The 27,998-nt window shown below is 37.9% G+C and overlaps 1 protein-coding gene across 2 annotated transcripts; it reads left to right on the forward strand.

The window, feature by feature from the left end:
• The first annotated feature begins 1,243 nt into the window (after positions 1–1,243).
• On the forward strand, positions 1,244–27,998 carry vwc2l (von Willebrand factor C domain containing 2 like). 2 transcript variants are annotated; one of them, XM_056755187.1, is made up of 4 exons: positions 1,244–1,739; positions 2,764–3,236; positions 14,922–15,051; positions 23,769–27,998. In XM_056755187.1, exons 2-4 carry the CDS (start codon positions 2,847–2,849, stop codon positions 23,915–23,917), a joined length of 669 nt encoding a protein of 222 aa, XP_056611165.1. In that variant the 5' UTR covers positions 1,244–1,739; positions 2,764–2,846; the 3' UTR covers positions 23,918–27,998. The 2 variants fall into 2 exon arrangements, with proteins under 2 accessions (XP_056611165.1, XP_056611166.1); XM_056755188.1 differs by lacking the exon at positions 1,244–1,739 and adding an exon at positions 2,124–2,246.

Here is a 27,998-nt window from a genome sequence, read left to right on the forward strand (position 1 = left end):
GAGATAGTTTCTCATGTTTAGCTTGGCCCACACATTCCCATCTGAAACAGGCCTAATGTATCTTCAGGGGCAGATAACCTAGAGCTGAAATTTCACATCTTAAAGCAAAGCATGTGTCCTGGCCTTTAGATACCTTTCTATTGATTTTCACAGCTATCTGAACAGCATGTGGCTTAAGATGGGTTGCCATCAGTGGTTTGGAAGTTTTGCAGGAATCTTATTCAGCAGTGAACCCTACACGTACCGAAGACAATGTTCGGATCAACAAATCCTTCATGCTTCATGTGCGTTTCAAGATGTTACGTGATGCACATGTACTGTTTCGTCAATTACTATGGTTATGTCAATAGCTAATTCTCCTATGTTATTGTTTGTTTGGTTTGGATCCATTTTTATGAGCCTTAGAAATTGAATGTTCCATTCATGAAGATAATTAGGTGAGGGAGCAGACTCGGGAGACAGCATTTGTAGTGCTTAGAAAGACATACTGTATAGTATATGTGCGTATTGGAAAACGACTATTACGCAATTTAATCTTAGAACTTTTAGAAGTAAGAAAACATTACTCTGTTACCATGTGAACAATAAAGCAGTTTTAATTGCTCTGATCCGACCATTAATGAAATGAGTGTTAACAGTATTAAAAGTGCAAACTAAAGTGAAAAGCTTGTATTTTGGGATCTGCGTTCAAAATCAATTTGAATAATTTCTACTCACGTTCTAATTCGGATCTATAATTAATAATGCCTGCTTTGCCGACACTCAACTTGCTATCAAATACAGTAATGCAGTGGCCTCTATAGGTTGCCTTCTGCACCACAATTTTCCATATTTCCGCAATTTTGGTTTGCAATTAATCAGCCTACGCAATGCAATCTATGCCCATTGGTTTCTGTTTGATGACGTTTTTCTTATTTAAAGATATGCTGGGACAAGTCGGTAAAGAGTGCGTTTTCCTGTGATTTTCAGTCACTGTCCTGTTGCACGTGTCATCGTTCATGCTTACAGAAGCGAAGAGAATGTGATGTGCCAATGGTGCTGAATCAAGCGCTGTCCATGGTGCTGAATAAAGCGCTGTCCGCGGTGCTGAACTTATTGAGTCCACCTATTGAAGATGAAACGCTCCTCTGTTCTCATTCCTTTCCGCACTCAACTTCATAGTGCAGTCTCTCACGGTGCGTTTCTGTCTGCTCTGACGGTGCGCGGGAGTGTGTGAGGAGCGAGCATCCCCAATGTAGATAAACTTACTTTCACACTGGGAGACGTTTTGATATCGAATATATTCTTGCTTATTACTTGAAGGAATCTTTCGTTATATTTTCAGCAGAGGTGCTGAAGACCAAATGGCGTTACTGTTCCACCTGCAGTATTTGGGAGTTGATTTAAATGCCGCGGATGGCTAGAATGTTCAGACGACCCAAGAGGGAAGTACATTTTTACAGCAGTTTTGGATCTTTTTTCCTTCGTTGTCCATACAACACTGTGAGGGGTCACGTAATGATCGGGGAAGGATAATTACGTTTCTGGATATGTCATCTGCAAAGTCGAAGGCAAAATAGCGGGGCAGAGGCTTGATTGTCTTTCATTTGTTAATATTAACGCAAAGACGTACGGATTATCGGTTCTGCTGGAGTACGCGCATTTTTGCACCAACATTTTAAATGGAATGATTTTTTTATTCACATTTAACGTTTAATCGGTTTCGATTAAAATAAAGTGAGACCAGACATTTCAACGAGGTAAGTCTAATCCAGTCTCTGTAAATGAAGCATTCATGTTTGTTGCCATATACTTCAATGCAAAACGAATCGTACCATCTTTCAGTCACACCATTAGTCGTAATGATAATGATGGCAAATACACAAATACATTGATCTTCAAAGTAAGCATTATTTGCAACGATGCGTTAAACATGCTAGATGCAGTCACTTTATTACAAATACATTGTCAAAGGTAGAATCTTTAATTGTTTAACAAAACTCTCCCTTACTACTAGTGCTCTATTCTGGCAGCTCTAATGCTTTTCTAAGCGCGAGTCTCACGCCGTTCTTTGCCAGTGTGCAGTTTTATGGTAAATTTCTCTTGCTTTCACGGGTGAGAAAGCATTTGGACCAAAGCCCATTACGCACTCGTTAATGACACAGAAACCGTGTCGTTTCTTCGGGGCTCTTAGAGAAGATGAAATTCAGAGCGTAGAATTTACGGACATGGTCATTGCACACCTATCTGCAGTGCTTCGGGCAATGGTAAGGAGCTGGGGAGCTAGCTACCTGTTGTCTCCAAATTCCGCACAGACGTATTGGAAACAAATTAGACATTCATTTGCAAGAGAACTTTGTCGAGCACATCTGATACTTTGTGCACTAGCTGTTCCCGAACAAACCCATTTCTTTTAATGTTTTTAAAGTAGTGTCTTGACATCATGATCCGGCATTACGCATAAAGGCAATGGGGAAAACACACCTACTGTCTGTGGGAACGCTCTTCATTGATAGACGTGGTTAACTTTACAAGTGATTGGCACGTGCAGTTACTATAATCAAGTATTCATAGTCTGGCTTTGTCCTGACAACAGATGAAATGTGCTTTTGCAACACTTTACCGTGTCCAGGTAACAAACATTCGCAGTTAGACAAAATTATAACTTATGATTCCTTACCAGTGTGCTCCACTGTCGTCTATACTGGATCGTGACCATTCTTGCAAAAGAACGAAATAAAATGTATGCACAATTACGGGTTGTTTACGTTTCTTTCCTTTCAGTGTCACATTTGCAGCATGGAAACTGACCACTTAAGGGACCTGAGACACTCTCCTTGAATGCGTCGAGACTGCCGCGGCGAAGGATGGGCCCTTTTCTACCGGCGATTTGCGTCGTGCTGCTCTCCCTGAACGCCGCCGTCTCACCGGCCTCTGTCGGCCCCGAGGACTATACCGCCGAGGACGAGACCGAGAGAACTGCCAACAATGACATCATTTTCGATGATTATCGAGGGAAGGGTTGCGTGGACGACAGTGGCTTCGTGTACAAGCTCGGGGAACGCTTCTTCCCCGGCCACTCGAACTGCCCGTGCGTGTGCACGGAGGACGGACCCGTTTGTGACCAACCCGAATGCCCTAAAATACACCCAAAGTGCACCAAGGTGGAACACAACGGCTGTTGCCCCGAGTGCAAAGAGGTCAAAAACTTCTGTGAATATAGAGGGAAAACGTATAAAATCTTGGAGGAATTCAAGGTAGGATCACGCTGCTTATCAGAAATGTGACGTTACAAAAAGCAGAGCACTCTTATCTCTATACAACACCAGTTGATGTTTCAGCATGAGCAGCATAAAGTGTGTAATAGGCTTTTCATTACGTGGATAAACTATTAAAGGAAAACATTTCACAGTGAAAGTATGGTTCAGTATGGTTCCATAATGGAGCCTTACAGTAATATTTACAATCTATTGCACAAAACCTTATTTGTATTGCAAAAAAACTATAAAAGGATCAGAAATTGGTTCTTTCAAGAATATTTGACCCAAAAACGCTTAATCTATTTCATCCTTGTGAAGATTGCATGTGGAAAAATATTTTCCAATTCTCGCATCATCTGTCAAAATTCACTAGTAAGGGAGATGAAATCTTTTAGCTGGTTCTTTCATCACTCCATACTGACTAACCCTCCAGTCCTGAAACCTGTGTGTGTGTGTTTACAAGTGTTGGTGTGGGTGGATCTGAGCATGACTGCAATATTGGATGTTGTGGGATTACCTAAAGTTTTATTCTTTTTTACTCTCAAAATCGTATCATGATAAACTCAATCCATCACTATCAAATGTAATTTGATTAGAGCTGTGCCACAGAAACCATCCATTTGACAAAGCAATCCATTTAAAAACTAGTGTGCATCTGTGTGCATTTTCTCTAGACTTTAGATTTAAGTTATTTATATTGATCGGAGAAACAAAGCAAACAAATCAATCAAACAACAAAGCAATGGATCATTTTTTCAAAGACCCATCTGCCATGGACATGAGTATTGTTCTGCGGTCACCTGTCCAACTGGAGATTCATCTGACAAAAATGAGTATGGGCCAGTTTCCCGGACAGGTATTAGGTTAGGTCAGGACTAAACATTTAAGTCGTTTTTACAATAACTGAAAGACTCACAGTGAAGTGTAAATTTCCCCAAAAAATGTTCAGTTTTTTCTCAGCACGTCATCACAGCAACACTCCACCCACTTGTTGTGAATGATGTGATCACAACAAATGCAGTCATGAGTCATGTCTCTGAGGTGTCTGTTATGTTTTAAGATATCTGAGGTTATAGGGATAGTTCAACCAAAAATTTTAATTCTGTCATCATTTACTCACCCCCAGATTGTTCCAAACCTGTATACATTGCTTTGTTCAGCAAACACATAGGAAGATTTGGAAGAAGTTCAGTAACCAAACAGTCCTCATCCCACATCCCACTGCCATAGTTAGGAAAATATATACTATGGGAGTAAGTGGTTGGTTACTGACATGCTTCTAAATATCTTTGTGTTCATCAGAACAAATAAATGTTTACAGAGTAAATGATGACATAATTTGGGTGAACTGTCCCTTTAAAGCGGTCTGTTTCAGCTACTGCAAACTGTAATTTAGGTTCTAGATATCCACAAAGGGCAAAGCAATAAATCATCACACACAAATGTAGTGTTTGGACTTGACCGCACCGGAACAGCCTTTAGATTATTTCCAGCTCTTGTTGCATTTATGGATTTCATCTCTCTTGGCAACATCGCAGCGATTAATCTGAACTCGGAAACAAATTCTGTACCGTTCAGCATTTTTGAATTCATTCAATCGACTTCATTGTCACAATTAGTAAAATGTGGATATTCATTAGTAAAGTTTGATTTCATGGCACTAAGCCAAAATACTATTTCAAGGATAAATTGAGCAAAAACCTATAGAATTTAATATTTCCCTGTCATTTTAACTTTGATGTTTTGAAACTTTATTTACACATTTGTATCGCCTCTATCTTAAATCTACTTCAACGCTTTCTCAAGAATAAGACATCCCGAATTTGTCTCAAGCTCACATCTGATTTACAGACTTTATTCTCTAGACAATGTAAAACCAGGCCTTGTCTTATGCAACATTTCTCTTGACATTAAATTGTATTGTAAAGATTATTATCTCAGACTATATTACCACTAGATAAAAGCTTAAACTGTGTTTAATGTGAAGATTACAGGGGGGTGTAGAAACTCTCTAACTAAGTCTCACACTGAGTGATGTATTTCCCATCTGGCAACATTTTATATGTTATCTCTCTTCATTTCTGTCGTATTAACATGCGGCAGGCCAAACAAAATCAGCATTTTATTGCAATACACATTGCTTTTTTAAGTATCAACCTGTTTCTATAATGAACGAGAGAAAAGCTTTTAGAAAAGCATAGTATTATATGTATTAACAATATGTAGTATGAATATTTTAAGTGAAATAGTTCTCTTGGGCACTAACAAGTACTGAGGCTACCTCATAACTAGCATTAGGGAAAGACTGTGAATGTCAATCATTGCATGTTAAATTAAAGTCTCCGGGATTAAACCTTGTCCATCTTTGTCAGACGGCAGCAGATTAGTGTAGCGTTCTGATGCAAACGCATTTCAGCAGCACACATTTATCCATATAAGCCTATTTAAAAAAAGACCAAATCCATCAATAAATCATCTCATCTGCACATTTTCTCAGACATTAAGTGGTGTCCCTGCCAGAGTCGAACATCTTTTACTTCAAGCTTCTCATTGCCTTTTTCAAGCTTTTGATTAGGCCTGTCAAAAAATCTCACAGCCGAAAACTCCAAAACAAAGTAAAGCAATAGGGGAATTCATTTTTGAATTTGAGATGAGGCATCATCGCTCACCAGCGTCCAGCCAGATCTCTTTGAATTAGAAAGCAAACACTGAGGTCCAGCTGAGAAGCATAATCAAAGGGCATTACAGCTCTTGATAGCTGATCCAATTAAGAGAAGCCGACAGGGTAACCTTTGGTGTGGGCCAGATTGGCATTTCCGGAGCTGTTCTTATAGAAGAGTGCATTTACTTGGCTCGGCGGGAGAGGGAGAAGTCCCACAGAGATACGAATCTTACAGGCGCCGAGAGAGGCTGCCGGATGGGCCGGAGCAATCAGTCGGGCAGAGCTTTTTATTGTCGCTAATCACTGTGGATGACAGCTGAGCGACGGATTCTTGAAGTGAAGTGTAACATCAAAGCGATGCACATCGACACTTGTGTAACCCAGCCTGACCTGAGCAGTTATGTAGTTTATTAAATGTCACGTTTCCACGTCTGAGTGTTTTGAAAGGAGTTAGACCGACATAACAGAATGAATCAGAATTAATCTCTTCTAAAGCATGTCAATAGTTTATCCAGTTTTGCTATTTACAGTGTGCCAATGAGAGTCAAAAAGAGCATGTTTGTATAATCCTGCCAATCAAAACCCTCAGAGATTAATGTATAGCAGCCAATTTTGTGGCTTCTTTGTTGATGTACCTCTTTTAACCCTTTCTCTCAATGGTGGGGTGGAGAATGTTGGACGGGGATGCCAAACCTCTTGACACTATTCTGCACGTCTCCTATAAAGCATATAAATAAAATTACAGCGGCTCCAATGCAACAGTTGAATGAATGTCTTTGCGTAACAAATTTTATTGGATGACATATTTGAACTACACCTATTCTGCTTGTGTGAAAGCTATTCTGATTTCCACTAAACTGTACCTTTGGTAAATGTTTCTTTTACAGATACTCGCAACAAAGGCTCAGAAATCTTGCGAGATGGGGCTAAGCATTTGTGTGCAGATGCCCCTTTGGCTGATTTCATTTTTAGTGCATTGCAATTCACACTGTACATTTTCAGTGTCATTTTAACTGCCCAGATTGCCTCATTGTACATAAAACTGGCAGTGTGAACAATATTATTTTCTAAGTGGTAAAATAGAGATGACAGGTTAACGGGACAGTTCACCCAAAAATGAAAACTGTCTTCAATAACTCACCCTCGAGTTGTTCCAAATCTGTGTAGATTTCTCTGTTCTGATGAACACAGAGAAATATATTGGGAAGAATGCTTGCCATCATTGACTGCCATAGTAGGACAATTTGCGTTATACATTTCTTTGTTCTGTTAAACACAAAATAAGATATTTTGAAGAATGTAGGAAAGATAATACTTCTGGGGGCACCTTTGACGGCCAATAACTCTTTGGATTCAAGCTTTCTTCCAAATATCTTTTCTCTGTGTTTAAAACAAAAAAAAATGTACACATATTTGGAACAACTCGAGAGTGAGTAAATGATGACAGATTTTCGATTTTTGGGGGAACTGTCCATTTTAGTGGGATTGGGGCTCTAGGTGGGAAGTGGTTCCTTTTCTGCTGTTGTGTTATATTACCAAAAGCGCTCTGTAACTTACCCTCAGTAGGTGTTTCACCTACAGGGTTCCCCAGCAGCCGTGGAAGGGAGCCACTTCACCGCCGCGCCCCCAGCCACTGCTCATCTGCAAGCAAGAGACCAGAACGATAGGGTGAGTTCAGATCCCAGGCAGAAAGTTTAGGGCCGGGATGTGAGCTCTGAACGATCCCGTCTGTGTGCCTGGGATCACCAGGGATGGGAATACCTGTGGGAGAGGGTGAGAAATTTAAGATGTGACAACAAATTACGTTTGGAGAGATGTCTTAAAGGGAAAGTTGACCTAAAGATGAACATTGCACACTTTTGTTTCCAAATCTGACTTTTCTTGTGGAACACAAAGATTATGTAAAAATAATGTGCCTGTTTACAAGCAATGAAAATGAATGGTGACCACACTTGTCTCTAGTCGCCATCCACTTTCATTGTATGAGAAAAAATAGCTTTGTCATTCAGGTAAATTCTGTTATTTTCATTTTGTGTTTCACACGAGAGAGACAGAGTTTGGAAATGCTGGGAGAGTAAGTGATAAGTTCATTTTGTTTTAGGGTGAACTGTCTCTTTAAGAGATTATTTATAGACAAAATAAAATAATTATATATATGTGTATCCTTTTACATATATTTATAAGTGGGCAAACATGTGGATTTTACTTGCTGAATCCTCTACTATTACAAAAAACTGTTTTTCCAGACACCCTCAATTCCTCAAGATTTTGAATTGTCTTGTCATGAGTATCGCTCAACATTTCGACAAACGAACGCTGCGTTGTTATTGTTCGGTGTCTCAGAACAGACAGCGGTGCATTTTTCAGGCTGAATATTCAACTATGTCAATTTAAATTCCATCAACACATGGCAGAGACTATCATTCCCTGCACCTTTATTCAAACCGATATGTAGGGTAATCTGTTTAGCACTTAGAAATAGCTGAATAGTAAATTCTACCTCTCTCTCCATCTTTCTTATACAAAAAGAAGTTCCCCTCTCACCTGCATATGCTACATAATGCAGTAATTAGTGACTGTACACTCAAACATAGACACCTGTGAGGGGAACCGGCTATAAAAAGCTATTGAAATGAATTGCTTAAATTGATTTTCCGACACAAGAGCCTGAGGAGAAGCATACTTTTAATTTAAATCACTTATTGAAATCTACCAAGTAGGCCAGACGAAACTAGAACTATGAACTGTTTTCAGCAAGTGAAATTCTAATGCTTCAAATTTAAATTGATGGTCACTTTTTTTATTTTCCCACAATCCTCTCTGCTTTGTATTCTCCATTCCTGGTGTTGTGCTTATGTGGTGACACAAGTATGCAACCCTTGCAACCCATCGTAATCTAACATTTTGTGAATGCATTTCGCATGAGCCTCATACCTGAAACTACATTACCCAGAACGCCAAACTAATGGCTCAATGCTTAACCATCAGGGGCACCACCAGCGCCTTTAGAGCATGCCCTCATAATTCTCTGTTCATCAGAAGTTGCCCTAACAACATCAAAGGTGCTGAAGAGTGTGTTAGATGCCTTAAAGGAATAGTTCACCCAAATAATAAAACTCTGTCATTATGTATTCTCCCTCATGTCATTCCAAACCCCTGTGGTGTTATATTTCCCCAAAACATAGAAAGGGAATTTTTGACACAGCTCTTATCTATTATCAGTTCACGGTGTCCACAGATGTCCAGCCAGAAAATAACATAAAGGAACCGTATAAATAGTTTATATGAATTGTGCTGTATTCCAAGTCTTCTGAAACCTTATCATAGCTTTTATTTAGGGAATTATTCTATGTAAAGTTTGATCCTATAAGTGTGATTTTAAAGTAATGATCAATGTTTAGAAAGTATCACACACAAGTTATAATTTCCTTTTTTTAGGTGAACTATTCCTTTAAACTGATCTCCTCAAACGCTTAAAAATCCAGTTAAACAACTAACAAAGCATGACTTTTCTGGTATTATGACACTTGGAACCAACCATGGAATTAAATCTGAATCCTCACACTTTACACCCATCCCACCTACATATTGACATAAACATAAATATACTGTATGTTTCAAGTTTATTCCTATAGTACTTTATAACCATAAAAAGAAAAAAAAAAAATATATATATATATATATATATATATTAGGCTACGGTACTATGTACATATGTAGAGTAATATACATTGTCATGAAAACACCAAAATATATATTATGGAGTTAGCTATTCTCAGAAATACTGATCTACTTAAATATTTATATAGTTTGCAGGGCAGAATTGGGAAAGTGATGCTGGCTACAAATTGTCCATCGAATGAAGAATTTCTGCATCTCTATTTTTATCGCCAACATCAAATGACATCAAAATGCTTCATCACAGCCTTTTTTTAAGCACACATACAAAGTTTCACCAAAGTTTATATAAGGGATATGAGAGCAGGAAGACAGTGAACTTAAAATATCAAGAGAACATGCCATTTACATTAAACTGAGAGCCCATTAGACGTATTGTTACTGGTAAGGTGTAAAATAAGTGAAGTCTTCCTAATATTAGTTTTATTATATGAAACATGCAATACATAACTGGACAGCTTCTTGCATACATATTGTGTATACAGTAGTGTATGCATTTATGTATTTAATGGCGGACTATGAATTTTGTTTCTGAAGAAGCCCGCCTCATTTTCTTGTTGTTTTATATTAACATGTATGGAACATAAGTAGATCCTTTTAGGATGCGTAAAACTCCTCGATCCTGAAGTAGATGCACAAAAAAATCTTTCCAGCTGTACACAATATGCACAACAACACCATTGTTACAGCATATCTTATAATAATTCATGACTCAAGTGCCCTTTACAAAGCAAAAGGTTCAAGATCAGAGCCCATTCCTGAGCAAGAATGTTAATCTTAGTAAACACTGAGAAAAATAGACACTCGTGCCTCGTTGTATTTCTGCTCCTACAAGATGATTTAAATGGGCAAGTTCACAAGCTGTGTTCCCGCTAGACAGGATACTGTCATCAACGGAGAACAGAGGATTATTAGTGTTTCTTCCCCATACACAATGTGTAGATACTAAAGGTCACGACCGCAGTCAGGACAGGGGACCTAACCTCCGACTGTCCCGAGACCTTCATGTCTGAACCATGCTGGCACAAACAGTAATCAATGTCACTCTTTGAATAATTGAAATGAATGAACGGAACAAGTTGGATCAGCCACAGAGTGGATTTCAAGGAAGCGTTTCACACTGTTTCAGCATTCAGACTGACAGCACTGAGCGAGGAGAGTTCTCGCATGCTGAACTCAGCACGAAAAAATACACCGTAAAACTGTTTATCAATACAATTTTCAATAGAGGCTTTTATGAAGCAAAATAAAATAATGGAGTGAACTACTCACCCTTTTTTCTAAATGTCTGCCGCACATAAAAATGACAGTCGCACAAACACAGCTCAGCAAATATGACTGAATCCATGACTGAATCCAGACAGTTTTCTTGTCGACATATATCAAAATTATATCAAAATTAATTCTGTTTTGTTCTTGTAGTCTTATTGTGCACATCACTCCTGATAATACATAAAAATAAAAGGATCATTATTTGATAACTGTATTTCAGCTCCCCCACATTTTATGATAAAATCAAATCCTGAAGGCATTTTTTTGTCTTTCAATCATCATGTTTCAATCAAAAATATGTCAGTTTATGATGCTAAAATGTGTTACCGACAGCACTTTTTGTTGACTTTAAACAGTTTACGTTTTGGGGGTTAGTTAAAAGGATTCACAGTTTGTGTTTAAATATTATGTACATGTAAATTAGATAATGATCAATTTTTTACCTCACACCAAATTATGTAACTTACAGATGCATGGAAGTACTGTACTGTGTACAAAACCACTGTGATACAGCCGAAATGTTGTTTTGCTTAGGCACTGCAGATGCATGATGTATTCGTGAGATCTTCTAACTATTCCACAAATGAGTTCAAAGATTAGCTGGCATTTATCCATGAAGGGGAGATGAATCAGCAGTTTTAATGCAAATGTGTGGAAAACGTAATACATTTATAGATTATAAGAAATTCGAATAAATGAGGACCCCATTGCCTAACAGTCGGCCATTACCTGTGAATTATTATAATAACCCCACAATCAAAAGATCATTACTTTACAATACTGGCATGAAAAAAAACCCACTACAGAACTTCAAATGAGAGAAAGTAAAATTGGATAATGTGTAATATGTAAATTGGAAAACAAATATGTAAATTGGAAAATAGATTTCCTGAGTTTGGTCGTGTTGGGCACGGCTGGTTCAATTATCAGGAAGTGAGAGCTACTTTAAACCACCCGGAGACTTCCTTGAAAAGGTCGTCTCTCAAAACTCTCTGTGTGAAGAAAAAACAGACCTGTGAGAGAGGCTGCGGAGAGGCCATCGATCACTTTGACGGAGCTACAGAGTTGAGTTGAAAATGAAGTAAGGCTGCACTAGTCAACCCAATCAGACCTCTGTAGCACACTGGCCTTTCAGACCCATTACTAACAATAACAAATAAACAAAGATTCAGAGTTTGCCAGAAATACAGTTTAATGCTGACTAAGTTCATCCTTAATGCTCACAAGGTCCTTTGACCAACCTTAACAAGGCACTGTTTATGATTTAAACTGAGTATTTCATCTCGACCTTTGGTGTTTTCGTGTAATATTTAGCAAATGAAGCAGTGTATTTTATTACAGACATGCAAGTGTCGTTTTTCATTGGTTGGATGCTTTTCAGTTTTATTATTTATGATTCATCATTATCGTTATTTAAACTTATAAGTGTAAAGTGAACATTCATATTATAGGGATGCTTCACCCAAATAGTTTATTTCTATCATCATTTACTCACCTAGATTGTTCCAAACATGTATAAATGTCTTTGTTTTGGTGAACACAAAGGAAGAAATTTAGAAGAATGTCAGATCTCACCTAGCATTTTTTCCCATAAAAGGGAAAATAAATACTATGGGACTCAATGGGGGTGAGATTTGAAAACCTTCCAGATATCTTCCTGTGTGTTCAGCAGAACAAACACATTTATACAGGTTTGGAACAATCCGAGTAAATGATGAAAATAAAATCATCTTTGGATGAAGTATTCCTTTAATTACAGCCAACAATTTATAGTGAACTTTCCAAGTAAAAAAGGATTTTTAATAAAAACAAAAAAATTGTAAGAAAGGACTCGATTTACACTCTTAAAAATCAAGGAACTTCACAAGCCATTTTTGTCGAAATCGTTCCATAAAGAACCTTTAATCCAGTAATAACATTTCTGTTTCACAAAAATATTCTTTGTGGCGAAAAAGGGTTCTTCAGCTCATAGAAATGTAAGAAAAAGATGGTACAGTGAATCATATTTTAACTAAATGGTAAAAATCAAACTCTGATGCTCATCACAAATAACTATTTTTAGCCAAGTTTTTTACACTGGATCACACTTTTGAGTGCAAATTGAGTCTATTATTGACATTGATAGTTAAAGATTTATAATGAACATTTGTGCAGTTTCATCAAGTACCGTATAGATTGCTGACAGCGTCTCCAGCCTGACTTTTACAAGGCTGGCCATGCGTTCTCATTTATTAAAACAATTATATTCATTGTAGTATATGTTTTTCTCCCTTTCTCCATAATTTATTGATTCACCACACAAACTGACGTTTGTGAAGTTGGCTTTGTTAGATTCAATTTAATATGCCAACAATCCCCTTACAGTTATGTTAATGATAACAAATATGCTCATTTTATTAAGTGGTTTTAAAAGTGGGGGTGAGTTTTCAGCCGAAAGTATGGCGTTAATACACTAGCGGGCTAACAGAGTACGCAATTGCGACCTGGGACACTATCATGACGGAGTGGGACCCTGTGTGTAGCGTAGCATGAGCCTCCTCGGGATCATTTTCTGTAGCACCTTCTGCAGCTGCAGCATCACCCGAAACGGCAGTATCTTCAGGAGTAGGGTTACGAAAACACTGATATAGTGTAGTTTAGATGCTTGCCTTTTGTTTTTAATATCTCCCGGTTGCATCAATGGTTTAAAAGTCAGTGCGTTTCACTTTTCTGACACAAAAGGATTGTTACGTATCCTCACGCTTTTTATGTGGATATTCGAAAATCCTTGAACTTTTCTAGTGTGTCTACGCATGGCCTTAGCCAGGCTTTGAAAATTAGTGAGGTCCGGGGTGGGGTGTCAATAAATATACATGATATTACCAATAAATGCTACAAATCCATTCCATTCCACTTTCTACCGCTTATCCGAACTATCTCGGGTCACGGGGAGCCTGATGCTACAAATTCATTCCATTCCATTTTCTACCGCTTATCCGAACTACCTCGGGTCACGGGGAGCCTGCGACTATCTCAGGAGTTATCGGGCATCAAGGCAGGATACACCCTGGATGGAGTGCCAACCCATCGCAGGGCACACACACACACTCACTCATTCACTCACACACTCACGCACTCACACCCTACGGACAATTTTTCCAGAGATGCCAATCAACCTACCATGCATGTCTTTGGACCAGGGGAGGAAACCGGAGTACCCTGAGAAAAACCCCCGAGGCACGGGGAGATGCTACAAATCATTCAACTTTAATAAATATAATGAATACATTTATACCTATGAACAAGGATTAATCCTGTAGCTAGTGGCTTTCCAAAATGACTAGAATAACTAATCCTACTGAACCCTCAAACCAACATGGGTCCGGTATGGGAGACGTATGCTCTCATGGGGAGGCTAAGCGTCTTTCATTGGAGAACTCCTTGAAGTCGGGGAGTCAGGTTTACTTGCAAAGCTCTCTCTCACTGGCCTCCTTTGCATTAGCATTTTCACTGTCAACAAATTAGTTTTTTGGAAATTATATTATATGATTAAAATTGACAATGGTATGCTGTGAGATCATGCATCGCAAAACATGGCTGAAATAAAAAAGAAAATGTTCCTGAATGCAACTTACAGGTAAAATATGGGTATGCAGTGTGGAGACTGGATACCCACACACGCACTCACTCACAACTCTTTCAATCGGATGACGCCTCAAATACATTTCCCAAATCATGTTTTTTTTATTGTTATCTTGGTTTTTTGTTTTATTGTTAGTAAGCTGATTTTTCTGTTATTATTACCTAATCAAAACAACCAAGCTGAAGTTTGACTGAAATTAATTGGAACGCAAACAAACATGTTTTAAAAAAAAGTTATCTTAAGAGTTAAGAGTTATCTGTTTTTGCAAATGCACTCTTCAAATATAAAGGAAAACATTTTACAATTTGAAATCATGAACATTGATAAAGCATGTATGATAAGACTAGAAATATGCACTAAAGAAGTAAATAGTGTAAATGTTGATTTCAAAACTGTAATGTGTTTTTGCCAGACCTTTAAAAGTTGTTCTGTGTCACTGTCTCTTCAGCCCTCGGCCTGTGAATGGTGTCGCTGCGAGCCAAATAACGAAGTACACTGTGTGGTTGCTGACTGTGCTGTACCAGAATGTGTCAACCCAGTGTACGAGCCAGAGCAATGCTGCCCCATCTGTAAAAACGGTAAGATCAACCTGTTTCCTATTTTAGGTTTATAGACTAGACAAAAAATGCTGCAGGTGTATTATAAAAGACTTGCTCCGTATTCCCCAAGGAAAGTTAGTTGTTCTGCTGGCTGGTAAAAATCAGTGGTCATGAAATAACAGAGAGATGGCTGTGATCGTTGTGGCTTAAGGGTCACAATTAAAAAAAGCTGATGATCAGTAACCATAAGGGAAAGTTGTTGCCTGCTGCTGCCATGTTATTGCAGCAAACTTCCTTGATCATTGCACCGGAATGGGAGTATGGTTTCTAATCATATCAGCCTAGAAAATTACAACTTTTCATTTTCCGCCAGTCTTAGCACACGATATGAGTACAGAAGAGTCAAGTTTTAGATAGGAAAAATATTGAAACTCTTTTGTCATTCGATGGGGAGTCTGCACAGGGTGTTTATTTTGAAAAGGACCTGTTTTTTTTTCCTGTTATGTTGTTTCTGCTGTTCGGTTTGGACGCAGGGTCCGTCAAAAATAGACTATGCGCATCTCTTTAGCGACGCTTTTGAAACCTGCCGCAGGGCTTATGGTGTAAACACAAGCATTGACTAGAATGACCGTGATCAGTTCCGGTAGCACAAGCATGTGTAAATGAGGGGTAGCTGGACCAGCATTGAACCAGTGTTGTTTATGCCATCCCAAGACGTCTACAAAATACATAGTACGAGGGCCCAAACTAAATCGATTTTTAAAATAATTTTGTCCTCATAAACACAGAACTCCACAAACAGGTCGTTTTCAATCCAATGAAACTTTCTATTGCATCGGAGAATCTCCAGGTCTGATTACTAATTCTCTGCTCAATTACAGGGGAAATTTGGTTCAGATAAACAGTGTCCTATTGATTAAGACCATGCAAATACGGATTAATTGGCCAGTGGGGACACCTCTATCTCTTGAGTGTTCATGCAGTAGTCAGCAAGGACTGATCCCAAAATTACATTTATTGGATTCCAATGGCTCACTGGATGGCCAAGGGCAGAAGATATGCCTGAGTCAGCCTGACACGGAGGGCATGTTTCCCTCTCACAAACAAGCTCACTGAACCAGTCGAATTCAAAGAATGCTGATCGGCATGATGTTTATTGGCCGAGAAACCTGGCCATGGACTTAACTTCTTATATTTTTATGAGGGCTTTTAATTAGATATGTGATATGCTATGTCAGTCTTATTCATAAAAATAAAACGAAAGCCCTTGTTTTTAAGGTAATCTTGTATCTGGCCAGTACCATAATAATGAAAAATGTCTCAACTTTTAATAACAATTTTTCTGGACTCGTATATTGGTCTTTAATTTGAGATCTGACTGAAATCTATTTTTACGCAAAAAAACGCTAAATACATGACCCCGTCAGACAAACAGTCATTTGGTTGACGTGATGGGTTTGATCAAAACAAAACTACACAAGGTTTGTAAATTGCAGCAAAGTTTCAATGCGCAGTAAAAACCGAGCTCGTCTTTAGACAGTCTCAAGAGATGTGTTTGAAAGTATAGAGAAATCACATCTTATCTTGCAACTTAAAAATCTATGAAATTTCCCTGTCTTGTTCCCTTCTGGCACACATTGACCTACATTCTCCAGGATCCACGTTACAATCTGAAGTGTGGTGTAAGGTATAGATGCTTAACGGAGACTCGCTGTGGCTTTATCCTTTCATACACGCGGATACACAAACCTATCCCGCGGGCTGGAGGAGAACTAATCCAGGCAGACAGGGTGCCGTGACGAGCTCATGGTGGTGGCATTTTAGGGAGGCTGTGGTAGAGTCCATCCCCTGGAGGACGCAGTCGAGTCTGCTCCAAAGATCTCTAAGCGGGTCATATCCTGAGGAATCCCATTTCCCTTGATCTTTGAAGAGTGCAATGTACTTTGAAAACATACTGTAACTTTCAGAACTCAATACATCTTAGTCAAAACAGACTTATTTATTTGAATATGATCGTGAAATTTAGGACATCAAACAGCTTAATGCAGTAACACCGCAATTCAGTCATGTTGGCCTGTTATCAGTATGTAGTGATATGAGGATAAGTTATAAAATGTATTCGTAAAATGATAGATATTATTATTGAAAAGCAGATGTTAACTACTGAGAGTGAATTAAAATTATTGCAATAAGCGATTTTGTAAATAAAATGTATAATTCAATGTAAAAAGAAATTATAATATGCAGGTTTATTCACTGAAATAATTTTGCATCTTTCATAGTTTATTCACTTCTTATAAGTTTAGTCAAAAACATCGTCCGTCATGTAATCTCTCTGGTTGTTTTATATTAATGTACTGAGACAGTAAATGTCAAGAGACCTTATTCCAGTCTTGAAGGGTTTGGGAAAAAGATCAGCAATGACAATGGTTGCAAAGTCTCAGTCTATCAAAATTCAGATATGGCTCCATCGTTTTTTTTAGCATAACTCTTGTTGTGTTTTGTTTCAACCCATTGTTTCAAAATGTGCATTATAAACCGTTTCATCGGACACACGCACACCTGACCCCGGTTAACTTAAAGTGTTAGGCTAGCGTCTATTTTTGTCTTATTTAAGTTCCTATTAAATATAATTATTACTTTACTATTTAATAAGTGCTAATATAATATAATATATAAACTATTCGTTGAATTTTGTTGTAAGTTCATTTTAATAAATAAACAATTTGTTGAATGGGTCCAGTAGTTTGGTCTCATTGAAAGAAACCGTATGGTAGTACACTGACATCTAGCGATTGAGTTTGTTATTGGAGTCTAAATTCAAAATATTGGAGAGAGAAGTTTAGCCAAGTAACGGTTCTCCTTGGTTTCTTTTGATCTTTATCAGAAATAATCTACAGGTACTCTATTGTTTGTGAATATATACCGGACGTTCAGTTGGGGTAATAAAAGTGTGCACGCGCAGTTACGTTTGTTGATGTTGTTTAGATGAAATCATCTTTAATCCACTTATATGTACTTAAAGTATACAAAAGAATAGGATTTAGCTCGTCTTCGTAAGATAAACTTATGCAGCTAAGTATACTTTACTGTGCTATTCGGAGACAAAATGAAGTACAAAAAACAATATATTTGTATATGAAGTACAAAATTACTGTGACAAAAGCACTTTAAATACTCTACATTTTGGAAGTGTACTTAAATAAATTGTACTTAGTGCAATAAAGTCTACTTTTTAGTGCACTAGGAAACTAAGGAAATGCCACAATTACCCAAGTCTTTTAATAAAAAAATTATGAAATTACTCATGTTTCTCCAAACCTGTTTTGGCTTTCTGCTCTTTTGACAAAGAGCAGAATGTTAAACACCATAATACCCAGTCACTATCCACATTCATTAAATCTTTCATTATAGTACATTATTAATATTTAGAGTCTCAGGCTATCAGTCCTATAACATAACATCTCCTTTTGAGTTTCAGCAAAGAAATCCAAAGGGTTTAAATGAATGCAACATAAAGGATAAGTAAATGAAGACTGAATTTTCATTTTTGGGGAAAGTAATTTGATAAACATTACTGGAATCCAAGCCTTTTGTGCCCAATAACCCTAAAAAAAGGATTGGTTTGATTAAGCCTCATGAAAACGCGATGTGCACGCTTGTAAGCTAATAACCACTGAGTGTTAATTGTTGAATCATGCTTCTAAACCGCAGCACTTGAGGCCGCCTTTTAAAACCGTGTTAATGTGGACTAATGCAGCAATACCAATCTCACTTAATGCATCGTTGGAAAGACAATTGGCCATGTTTCTATGTGGGTGAGCCAATCGTGGGCACCCATCTCTCACTGGCATTAGTGGTTACCATAGTAATTGGTAGCTTGTGGGTTGCAGGCTACTATGAGGGCAATGATGTGGGTCTCCAATGCAACACATTTATTTTGGTGGCGGCTACATGTATGATTTGCAACAAGTGAGCTGTAAACGGTTGGCTTTAGGGCTGCACGGTTCATTATTTGCTATATGGCCTAATGTGATAATTAAACCGCAATTGCCATTTATAAATAAAAAAATATATATGGGTTGTATTCACTGCATACATCAGAGTGAAGTCAGGATTCACAACTGACTGTTGTCTCAGTTCACAAGGATCAACATAATAATACTAACACCAAATGTGTCCATTATTTGTTTGGTACCAGAGATGGACGATTCTTGGATTTATGCTTGTAAGCAAAGAACGTGAAGGGTTTACTAAAATCATTTGAGAATCATTGAGACTTGACTTAGACTCATAACATACAGTAGACAAAACATGTTTGGTAGACCTGGCCATGGTGCCCTTGAGCTAAGGATACAGGAAATTGAACGATGAATTACAGCTTTTGGTTAGTAGTCACACATCTACACTATTCCCCTTCCTCTTTCTCGCTAACTGGTTGCTTTTGCACTTTTGCCAGCTGCTCATAATTTTTACTGATGGAAATCAAATATTCCAGAGCATGTAACTCCTTAAGGTCTCTTGAGAGCGTGCAAAATATTCTTGGTGTAAAGCAATTTGTGCACTGCAAACCCTGCCGCCTCGTTGCGAGTCTATTAGCATGTCTGTGATGTGTTTAAATGGCAATCCAGTTGTTTTCCCCAGTTGAGCGAGGTCATGATGCTTGAACACGCTCTCGATGCCCAGCCCCGCTGACTTTCACTGACATCGAGAATACTTCCACAAATATTGTCTAGTTAAATCAGCAGTCCTTCTGAAGCCCCCGTTTGTGTTTTTAGGGCTGAAAGTATTAAATACCTTACTTCCTAACTGACTTCAATATATCAAATTTTTATATCAAACAAATATATGAAGATTTTGGTTCCAAAATTAGATTACTCTGTTTTTTTATTGTGCATTCCAATTAATATCAATCAAACTGATGTTGGTCTGTTTTGATTTAAGCCATTTTAACAAAAAATACATCTAACACAATAAAACAATATAAACATGATAACATAATAAAAAACATGATTTTTTATCTCATTTTGGAACCAAACTCTTCATATACAGAGTATATATGTTGTACATACACATATATAAAAATGTCATGAGGCCTATATCACACAAGACTGTAGAAATAAATTGTGTTGCACCAAACGTAATTATGTAATCAAGTTTTTCCCTAACACTTGGAATAATCTTCCATTATTTGGACAAAAAGATAACCTGACTTAGAATAAACATTTAGTCATTTAGCAGATGCTTTTATCCAAAAACGACTTAAAAAGAGTTTAAGGAGCAACAAGCGATATGTCATACAGGAGCAATAATGCAATAGGTACCAATACAAAGTTACTAGTTACAAAAAAAGCTAGACCACTAACTGTTGAGAGAAAGAGAGAGGGTTAGTTTTTATTTTTTTTCTCATTTATCAGTCAGGTATTCATAGAAGAAAAGGGTTTTAAGTCGTATTTTGAAAGTTGTGAGAGATGTGGTTGACCGGACCGATCTAGGAAGAATGTTCCGCCAGGAAGGAGTTGTGAATGAGAATGAGCGGGAAAGCGATTTAAGGGAAGGCAGTACAAGAACCACTGGTTTGCTGAACGCAGGGATCTTGATGGGATGTAGTAGTGTAGAAGGTTGTAAAAGTATGCCGGTGCAGATCCAGTGATGGTCCTGTAGGCAAGCATTAGTGATTTGAATCTGATACAGGCTTCAACTGGTAGCCAGTGGAGAGAGATGAAAAGGGGTGTGACTTGAGCCCTTTTGGGCTGTTGGAAGACAAGGCGTGCTGCTGCGTTCTGAACCAGCTTGAGTGGTTTCATAGCCTTTGCAGGAAGACCAGCATGGAGAGAATTGCAGTAGTCCAACCTTGATATTACCAGGGCCTGGACAAGGAGTTATGCTGCATGCTCAGTGAGATAGGGTCCAACCTTTCTAACGCTGAATAAGGCATATCGACATGACCGCATCGTCTTTGCAATGTGATCATTGAAGGACAGCTGTTCATCAAATATGACTCTGAGGTTCCTCGCTGTTTTGGAAAAGGCTGCTTTGGTGGACTGGACAGGTCATCAAAAAAAGTTTTGTTTACACTTTCCAGGGAAATCAACCTAAACATGTCTTTTGATATTTGGATTGGTGCAAATCATTTAATATGAAAAATAAACCACATTACCATTGACAAGAGCTCAAAACACCTATTTCCTCTATCAAATCTTAATGGCGCAATGTATTTACAAACATTGGCAATAATTTACTATTAGTTTGGGTTGCCTCTAGTAGATCTGAGCTACCCACATGAAGGATGCCGATAGAAAGTCTCCAAAACACTGCTGTGATCATCATACCCTACAATACAGATATTTTTAATAAAAAAAATCCATAATAATTAATTATTTAGAACACTACAGTATAATCTCTTTAAATGCTTAGAGATTTTTACATTTATGTACAACTCACTTTGACTTTCTAAATTGTTTACAAGATATGTTTCTTTAAAAAACGATTCTCTTACATAAGATCAATAAGTATAAAGCCTAAATGTAAACCAATATAAAAGGATTAATATTTAATGGGATTTTGACTGGACAGTTTTAGTCTAACTTGATTGGATGAGCAGAATTGTCTCGCACAAACACCAATCCTCCCTTAGGGTCTTGTGAGGGTACGTGCTTTACCAGACACGAGGAGTTGGACCACGCATAGAAAAGTGAAAAGAATAAATCACAATACTCAGTAAATTGGCTGAAGAAAACGGTCTGTTTTTCCAAACTTAGTTGGTTAATCCTGAATGTACATCTTTTTAACTTACTGTGAAATTTTTAACTAAAGAAGCAAGATTCATTGTATTGCCTGCATTGAGTTGATATAATGTGGACAAACAGACACTTTTGTTCGTTCCTTCTTGTTGCATGGGGTAGATGCCAAAATGGCAAATTACAGGACTTCTTTCCTTAAAAGTCAACATGAAATGCTGTTTACAACCCATTTTGCTTTTATAATTTTATGCCTTTCTAAAGTGTATGTTCAGCTAAAACAAAAAGGTGTTTATCCCAGGGGAATTGATTAAAATGTAAAAAGTAGGCATTACCTTTCAGAATGGAGGCAGGTGATTGGATGAGATGGATGTTAAAGGGGGTCATTATGTCAACTGAAAAAGAAACATTCTACAGTTATTACATTTTTTTATTACAAGTCACTTTATATTTCATGTTGACTTTAAAGACACTTAAGCTTTACTGGACAGCACAATAGAGACATGCATTTTAACACAAAACCTAAACACAAACTCCTAGACCACCATCAGCATAATATTGATATCACCTATCATTTGCCCCACTTTTAATAAGATGTAGTTTTGGAAGACATTAAAAAACATTTCCTGCACTTATTTAAAGCAAACATGTTTAAAATGCTAATGACCGTCGTCAAAAATCCCATGGCAATGTCTTTATGTCAATTACTTGCAAGGCACAGCCGAATCTTTTGGATAAATTTGGTCACCCTCAGCCAGTAAAAAATACATTATAGTCCCATAAAACTATCTCAGGGAAATTATTGTAAAATAATATATATTATTATATATATATATATATATGTATTATTGTAAAAATGTGCCCAGCATATTTCACTTTTGATTTGATTCTGATCATTTATTAAAATACTACTGCTTTTTGCCACTGGTGTCGCCCAAACAAAACATAAAAAATATATTTTGTAACAATAGGACAAAAAGTTGGAAAATATATATATAAAAAATATAAAAAAGTTGATATTGCTGTCAGGCTCAGGGTTGCCAGGTGCGTCCTTTTCCCACAGAATCTGACTACTTTTTAACTGTTGCCATTTTTGCTCCGCAGGTAGAAGGATTTTGTTGATAAGCAATGATTTTTAAGGTACAAATTAGTTTATTTAGATAAACAGAATGTGTTTATGATTACTGCTACTGTGGTTAATTTAAGAGGAAAATCAAGAAGTTTATGTAAAATGCATAACAGTGCCTGTTATATATACAATCTATGTGTGGTAGTGGCATATTTGGTATATTGATATTTGGGATGGGGCTGTTTCCCCTGAGCTGGTTTTGAAACGCAGATCTTGCAACCACGGTCAGACTAGTCAGGATGTGTCAAAAAAATATATCATAATACAATGATTTGATGGAGAGCTACAGACTTAAAAAGTCCCCAAATACTTTCCAAAAAAGGACAATTTACCCAATAAAATCATTTACATGTTGGTGACAGAATGTTACATTTTGGGTGAACTTTCCTTTTAGGACTTAAAATATAAAAAAATATTTTTGGAGCCAAATACCAGCATCTGAAAAGTTGAACTGTGTGTACTGTATGTCAGAGAGGTTTTCTACAAGTCTCATGGTCCGGGCTACAAAGCTACAATACAACACAGGGAACAGAGCGTGCTCAGATCATGCAGAGTGCCAGCAAGCCTGCACAGCAGCCCTGCAGCCTGTAGCGCATTAGAATGCAAAACATCGCGGTGAGAGGATGGGTGTGCGAGAGAGAGAGAGAGAGAGAGAGAGAGGGAATTAGAGAAAACGAAAAGGAGAGGCAGAATGAGGAGCAAAAGAGCTTTAGTGTTACAAAAACAGGCCCGTCGGTGCATGGCCGTGAAAAACATCCACGTGTCTGTTCTGCTTTCAAAACTCCCTTGAGCCTCGAGTCACTCCAGAATCTCCAAAAGAGGCTCCCAAGAGCTCTCTCATTTCTCCTTTCCGTAAAACCTCCTCGTTTCTTCCCCCCATGTGACAGGTCCAAATTGCTTCGCTGGAACGACGATCATCCCAGCTGGCATTGAAGTGAAGGTGGACGACTGCACCATCTGTCGATGCCATAGCGGAGACTGGTGGAAACCTGCGCAGTGCTTGCGGCGGGAATGCCTCAACGGTCAGCCGGCGTAGGAACCCCTCCAGAGCGGTGAAGGGGGGCGGGATGAGATGTGCGCCATGTCTTCTGGACAGACCGCACAATCACTTTGGAAAACCAAGACCACTGGACAACTTGAGACACACAAATACATAAATGCACACACACACACAAAGATCTTGGCAGAAAGTGAAATTCAGACACGTTTGTTTCATCTGTGATGAGTTCATACTAGGATGAAGTTCACAAAATTGTTTGGGTCACGCTTCACTCCAAAATCAAAAGTAGATATAAATTAAGCTTCATAGTCGTTCAGATGTTTTACAACTTTAAGTTTCATCCCAAATTTTGTTTGCTATTTTAAACACAAGCACCTAAGGTTGCCGACCCCTGATCTATTTATCTAAGAGGCTTCAAAGAACCTTGACAATGATAAAGCTACCGAACATAATATGTATGCACTATAAATATCTGCAGTAATGCAGAGTTTTCGCATCTGTCTGGATTCGGAATACCCTTGTTTTTCTCTTCCAATCCCAAACAAACAAGCTTTTCTAGAGGCTAAGAGCTTGAACTTGTTATCTAAGCAATTAATCGACCCAAAGCAGCTTACTTTAATTTTCCTTAATCAGGCAATATGCTGTGATAAATTACCCGCCTCTGCCCTGTGTACCCCAGACACAAAGCCCGGCATTCGAAGGGCTAAAACAAAGGAACGAATCTACATACGGTCTTGTGCTTCAAAGCAACAGTGAAAAACACTTCTTTTGATCTTCGGTGCATGCGCAACCACGCTGCACGGCAATTCCGCTTTCAGTAAAGAGGAGAGATTTTGATCGAGGCACTTTGAGAAGCACTTAAACCAATAAGAACCTCTAAACACATTCAGAGCCTCTTTCAGCCCACGTTCGCCGATGGTTGTTTAGTAACACGCATGTGAAAAGCACGGCGGGTAAGTGGCGGCCATAATTCAGATTTAGCAAAAGCAGCGCCTATAGATCTGCTCAAGGAGCCTCTTACAAAAACATCTACTTTCCTGATTTTTATTTCCGTTTTTTTTTAAATGATTAATACATAAATTAATTCAAAAGGAGCTTCACCAAGCACTTGCGATTCGTACTAGAGAAAATTCATTCCCTTTAACCTTTTAGACTCTTCTAAAAGCATTGATGGATGAGCTGCTTAATAACGGATCTGAGGATTCGATAATTAGAGGAAAACGATTGCAATTGCCTGAACTCCCCCTATAAGGTGCGACATCTAAACATTACGCATTCATCCACCGCCTTTTACCATATCTGAGCTTTCAGTTAAGTCTGTTGTATCCCTACAGCTCAAGATGGATGTCAAGGCTCATCCTGTAAGTCAACACATCATAAAAGTCTCCATTGAAATAATGAAATGTAAAAGTCCATAAATCCCATATAGAGTATAGTAAATGATAAAAGAACAGAATTAAATACGAACTGAATACACTCTGAACGTGAGTTGAAGATTCCTCTTATGTAGTCTTATGTAAAGACTTTTTCAGTTTTGTTACTTACAGTCATTCCAATGATCACAGAACTCTTTATAAAATCACATTGCAGATGGAGTTTTCTGCTCAACTTATGTTCTAGATAGATGCATCTAGCACTTCACTTTAACATCAAAATGAGCTCAAAGTGATCTTTTGAATCCAGAATTGAATCACCTTAGATTTTTCCTGCCATGAACTTATGTTATCCAGCTGTAAAGAAGTTGTATTGTAGTTTCATTCCCAAATGTTTTTCAGAAAGAAACTTTGGAGGTCCCAACAAATTCCTATTTTTATCTAATCCGATAGTATATACAGTATTACTATATTTTAGTAAAAAATATTACAGTACAACACTTTCGACCATGTATGTATGGGTAGTTGACAAATATACCGTAAATGTGTTCTATTGTGTGAAAGCAAAAACGTAGAAAAAAATAACAATGAAGGTAAATGTCTCTTATGCTTTTTTAATATTATAAATATGAACATTAACCATTTAAAATAATATATTATAAAGGTTTGTTGACTACATTTTTGCTGTCACACCACAGGACACATGTATATTTGTCAACTACCCAAATACTTGACAAAATTAAAATATCGCTGCTGCAACCTCTTATCTCCATATTTTGTCATTTTTATTTTTTGCTATAAATCAGTACTATTAATCATCCCTTTATGTTTGTTCGCTGGGTTTTGCAAGTGTCTGTACAATAAAAGGAACTAAAAAGTGCTTGTCAACTTTGACAACACAGTATTTCATAATTTTTTCCAGTTTCTGAAAAACAGCGAATAAAGACATACAAGGTTTCAGAAGGACAGTGACTATATATTGATTTTTACATTACTATGATGGCTGACAGGAAAATGTGCTTAATTTTCTTAAAAATGATGTTAAGAAACGGCAAATAGTTATTTTTCCATTTTGGGATCAAATGTGACCCAAGTAGTTCTGGAAATCTTTCGTGATATTCACCCTAATTCACATACTCTCGCACTATTGAAACAAATTGTGTCCTTGAATTTTTATGTGATCAAAATGCAGTTTTGAAATCTTTTTATATTAACCTCAAACGTTCTTTAACAGCTGTTTATTGCTTAGGTACTTCGTTCCGCACGGGACCTCCTGAGGTCATTACTAAAACTGTCTCTTATTGCTTATTTATTGACTGAAAATCAGCCGAGACACGTAAAACACCCTCCTGGCTTTGTTTATGAATTTCCCCTCCGCTCCCTTTTGACAATCACAAGGAACTCACAGTGGTTCGGCCTGATGACGTGGAAGAGATCTTATTTGTACCTCCTCATGCAGTCTTGTTCCTGATTCATAAGGACGGACCGGCTCCTTCTGTTGACGACGAAAAGACGTTATGCATCATGCTTCTGAGATCTGACTCTGTGCACATGGCCTTCAAAACCTGTCAATGTCTCTGCCCTTCACTGTCGATTTTGTAAAGGTGAAACATCTCTTTTTTTGAGACACTGACTAACTGTAGCTGGAAGCTGTGAAAGATTGTTCTTTTTTCTAAACAAAACTGTTATATGAATTTGTGCCTGAAAACAAACAAACAACACCTGTAATGGAGGAAAACATACTGTCAAAACAATCAGCTTTTATTACTTGGCACTGAGGGACATTAAAAGATATTTAACATTCTTAGGTCTATTGTTTAAAGGAACAGTACACCTAAAAATGACAATTCTATAATTTACTCACCCTCCTGTTATTCCATCCGGCCACTCGAGAGATGCTGGACTGGTCTTTTTTCTAGAAAATGATTGGGTGAATGGTTAATAATGTCTGTTGTGTTACACGATATCGGTAACAGAATTTTCATTTCTGAGTGCACTGTTCCTTCCTAAGAGAATATAATTATCATTACAATATGTGCGTTCCATTTTTACATGGGAAAACGCCCAGGTGCCCTTTCTAATGTATAAACATGTAAATATCTGCAAACATTTAATGTGTATTCTGACTTCAGAGATAGAAAGAGGATTACAAAGGTGTATTATTTATGAAGACAAATATTTTGTTAAATAGAGCGAAAAAAGTGTTATTCAGTAAAAAACAAAGATGGTGTGTGTGGGCTGATTTTTTTCTTCGTTCTAATGTTAGCAAACCTCCTCCCGACAGTCGCACAGGGTGCGATCTCCGATACTGCAGACATGAGCAGTTCCTCTCTGCTGACAGCAGGATTTTACACCCAGCTATTCATTTACCCCGTGGAAACATCACATTCGCTCTATCAAAGGCAAAGCTGAAGACATGCTCACTTTATTCTGCGCCCGCTATGAAAACAGGTGCTGCTCTGAGGTCAGAGAGCCCAAAAGAAAGAGAGCAACTCCATTCCTGTTACTCTGCCGCTGCTTTCCTCATCCGTCATTGTCTAGAAGAGCATTAAAGTGCTGATGCAGCAGCAGAAAGTGGCACAAGGAAATCATAGAGCTCTGAGAGCTATTGAAGAAGTGCACCTTTCATTACAAATACCAGAAACACAGCCAGAACCGAAAGTTTCCCTGGTGCACACCACCAACAAACTTCAACATCCAAAGATGGGTTGTAGTTTGGCCCCAGTTGCCGTTATAATTTCACA

This window comes from Triplophysa dalaica, chromosome 8, assembly GCF_015846415.1.
Source record: "Triplophysa dalaica isolate WHDGS20190420 chromosome 8, ASM1584641v1, whole genome shotgun sequence".
NCBI lineage: Eukaryota > Metazoa > Chordata > Actinopteri > Cypriniformes > Nemacheilidae > Triplophysa > Triplophysa dalaica.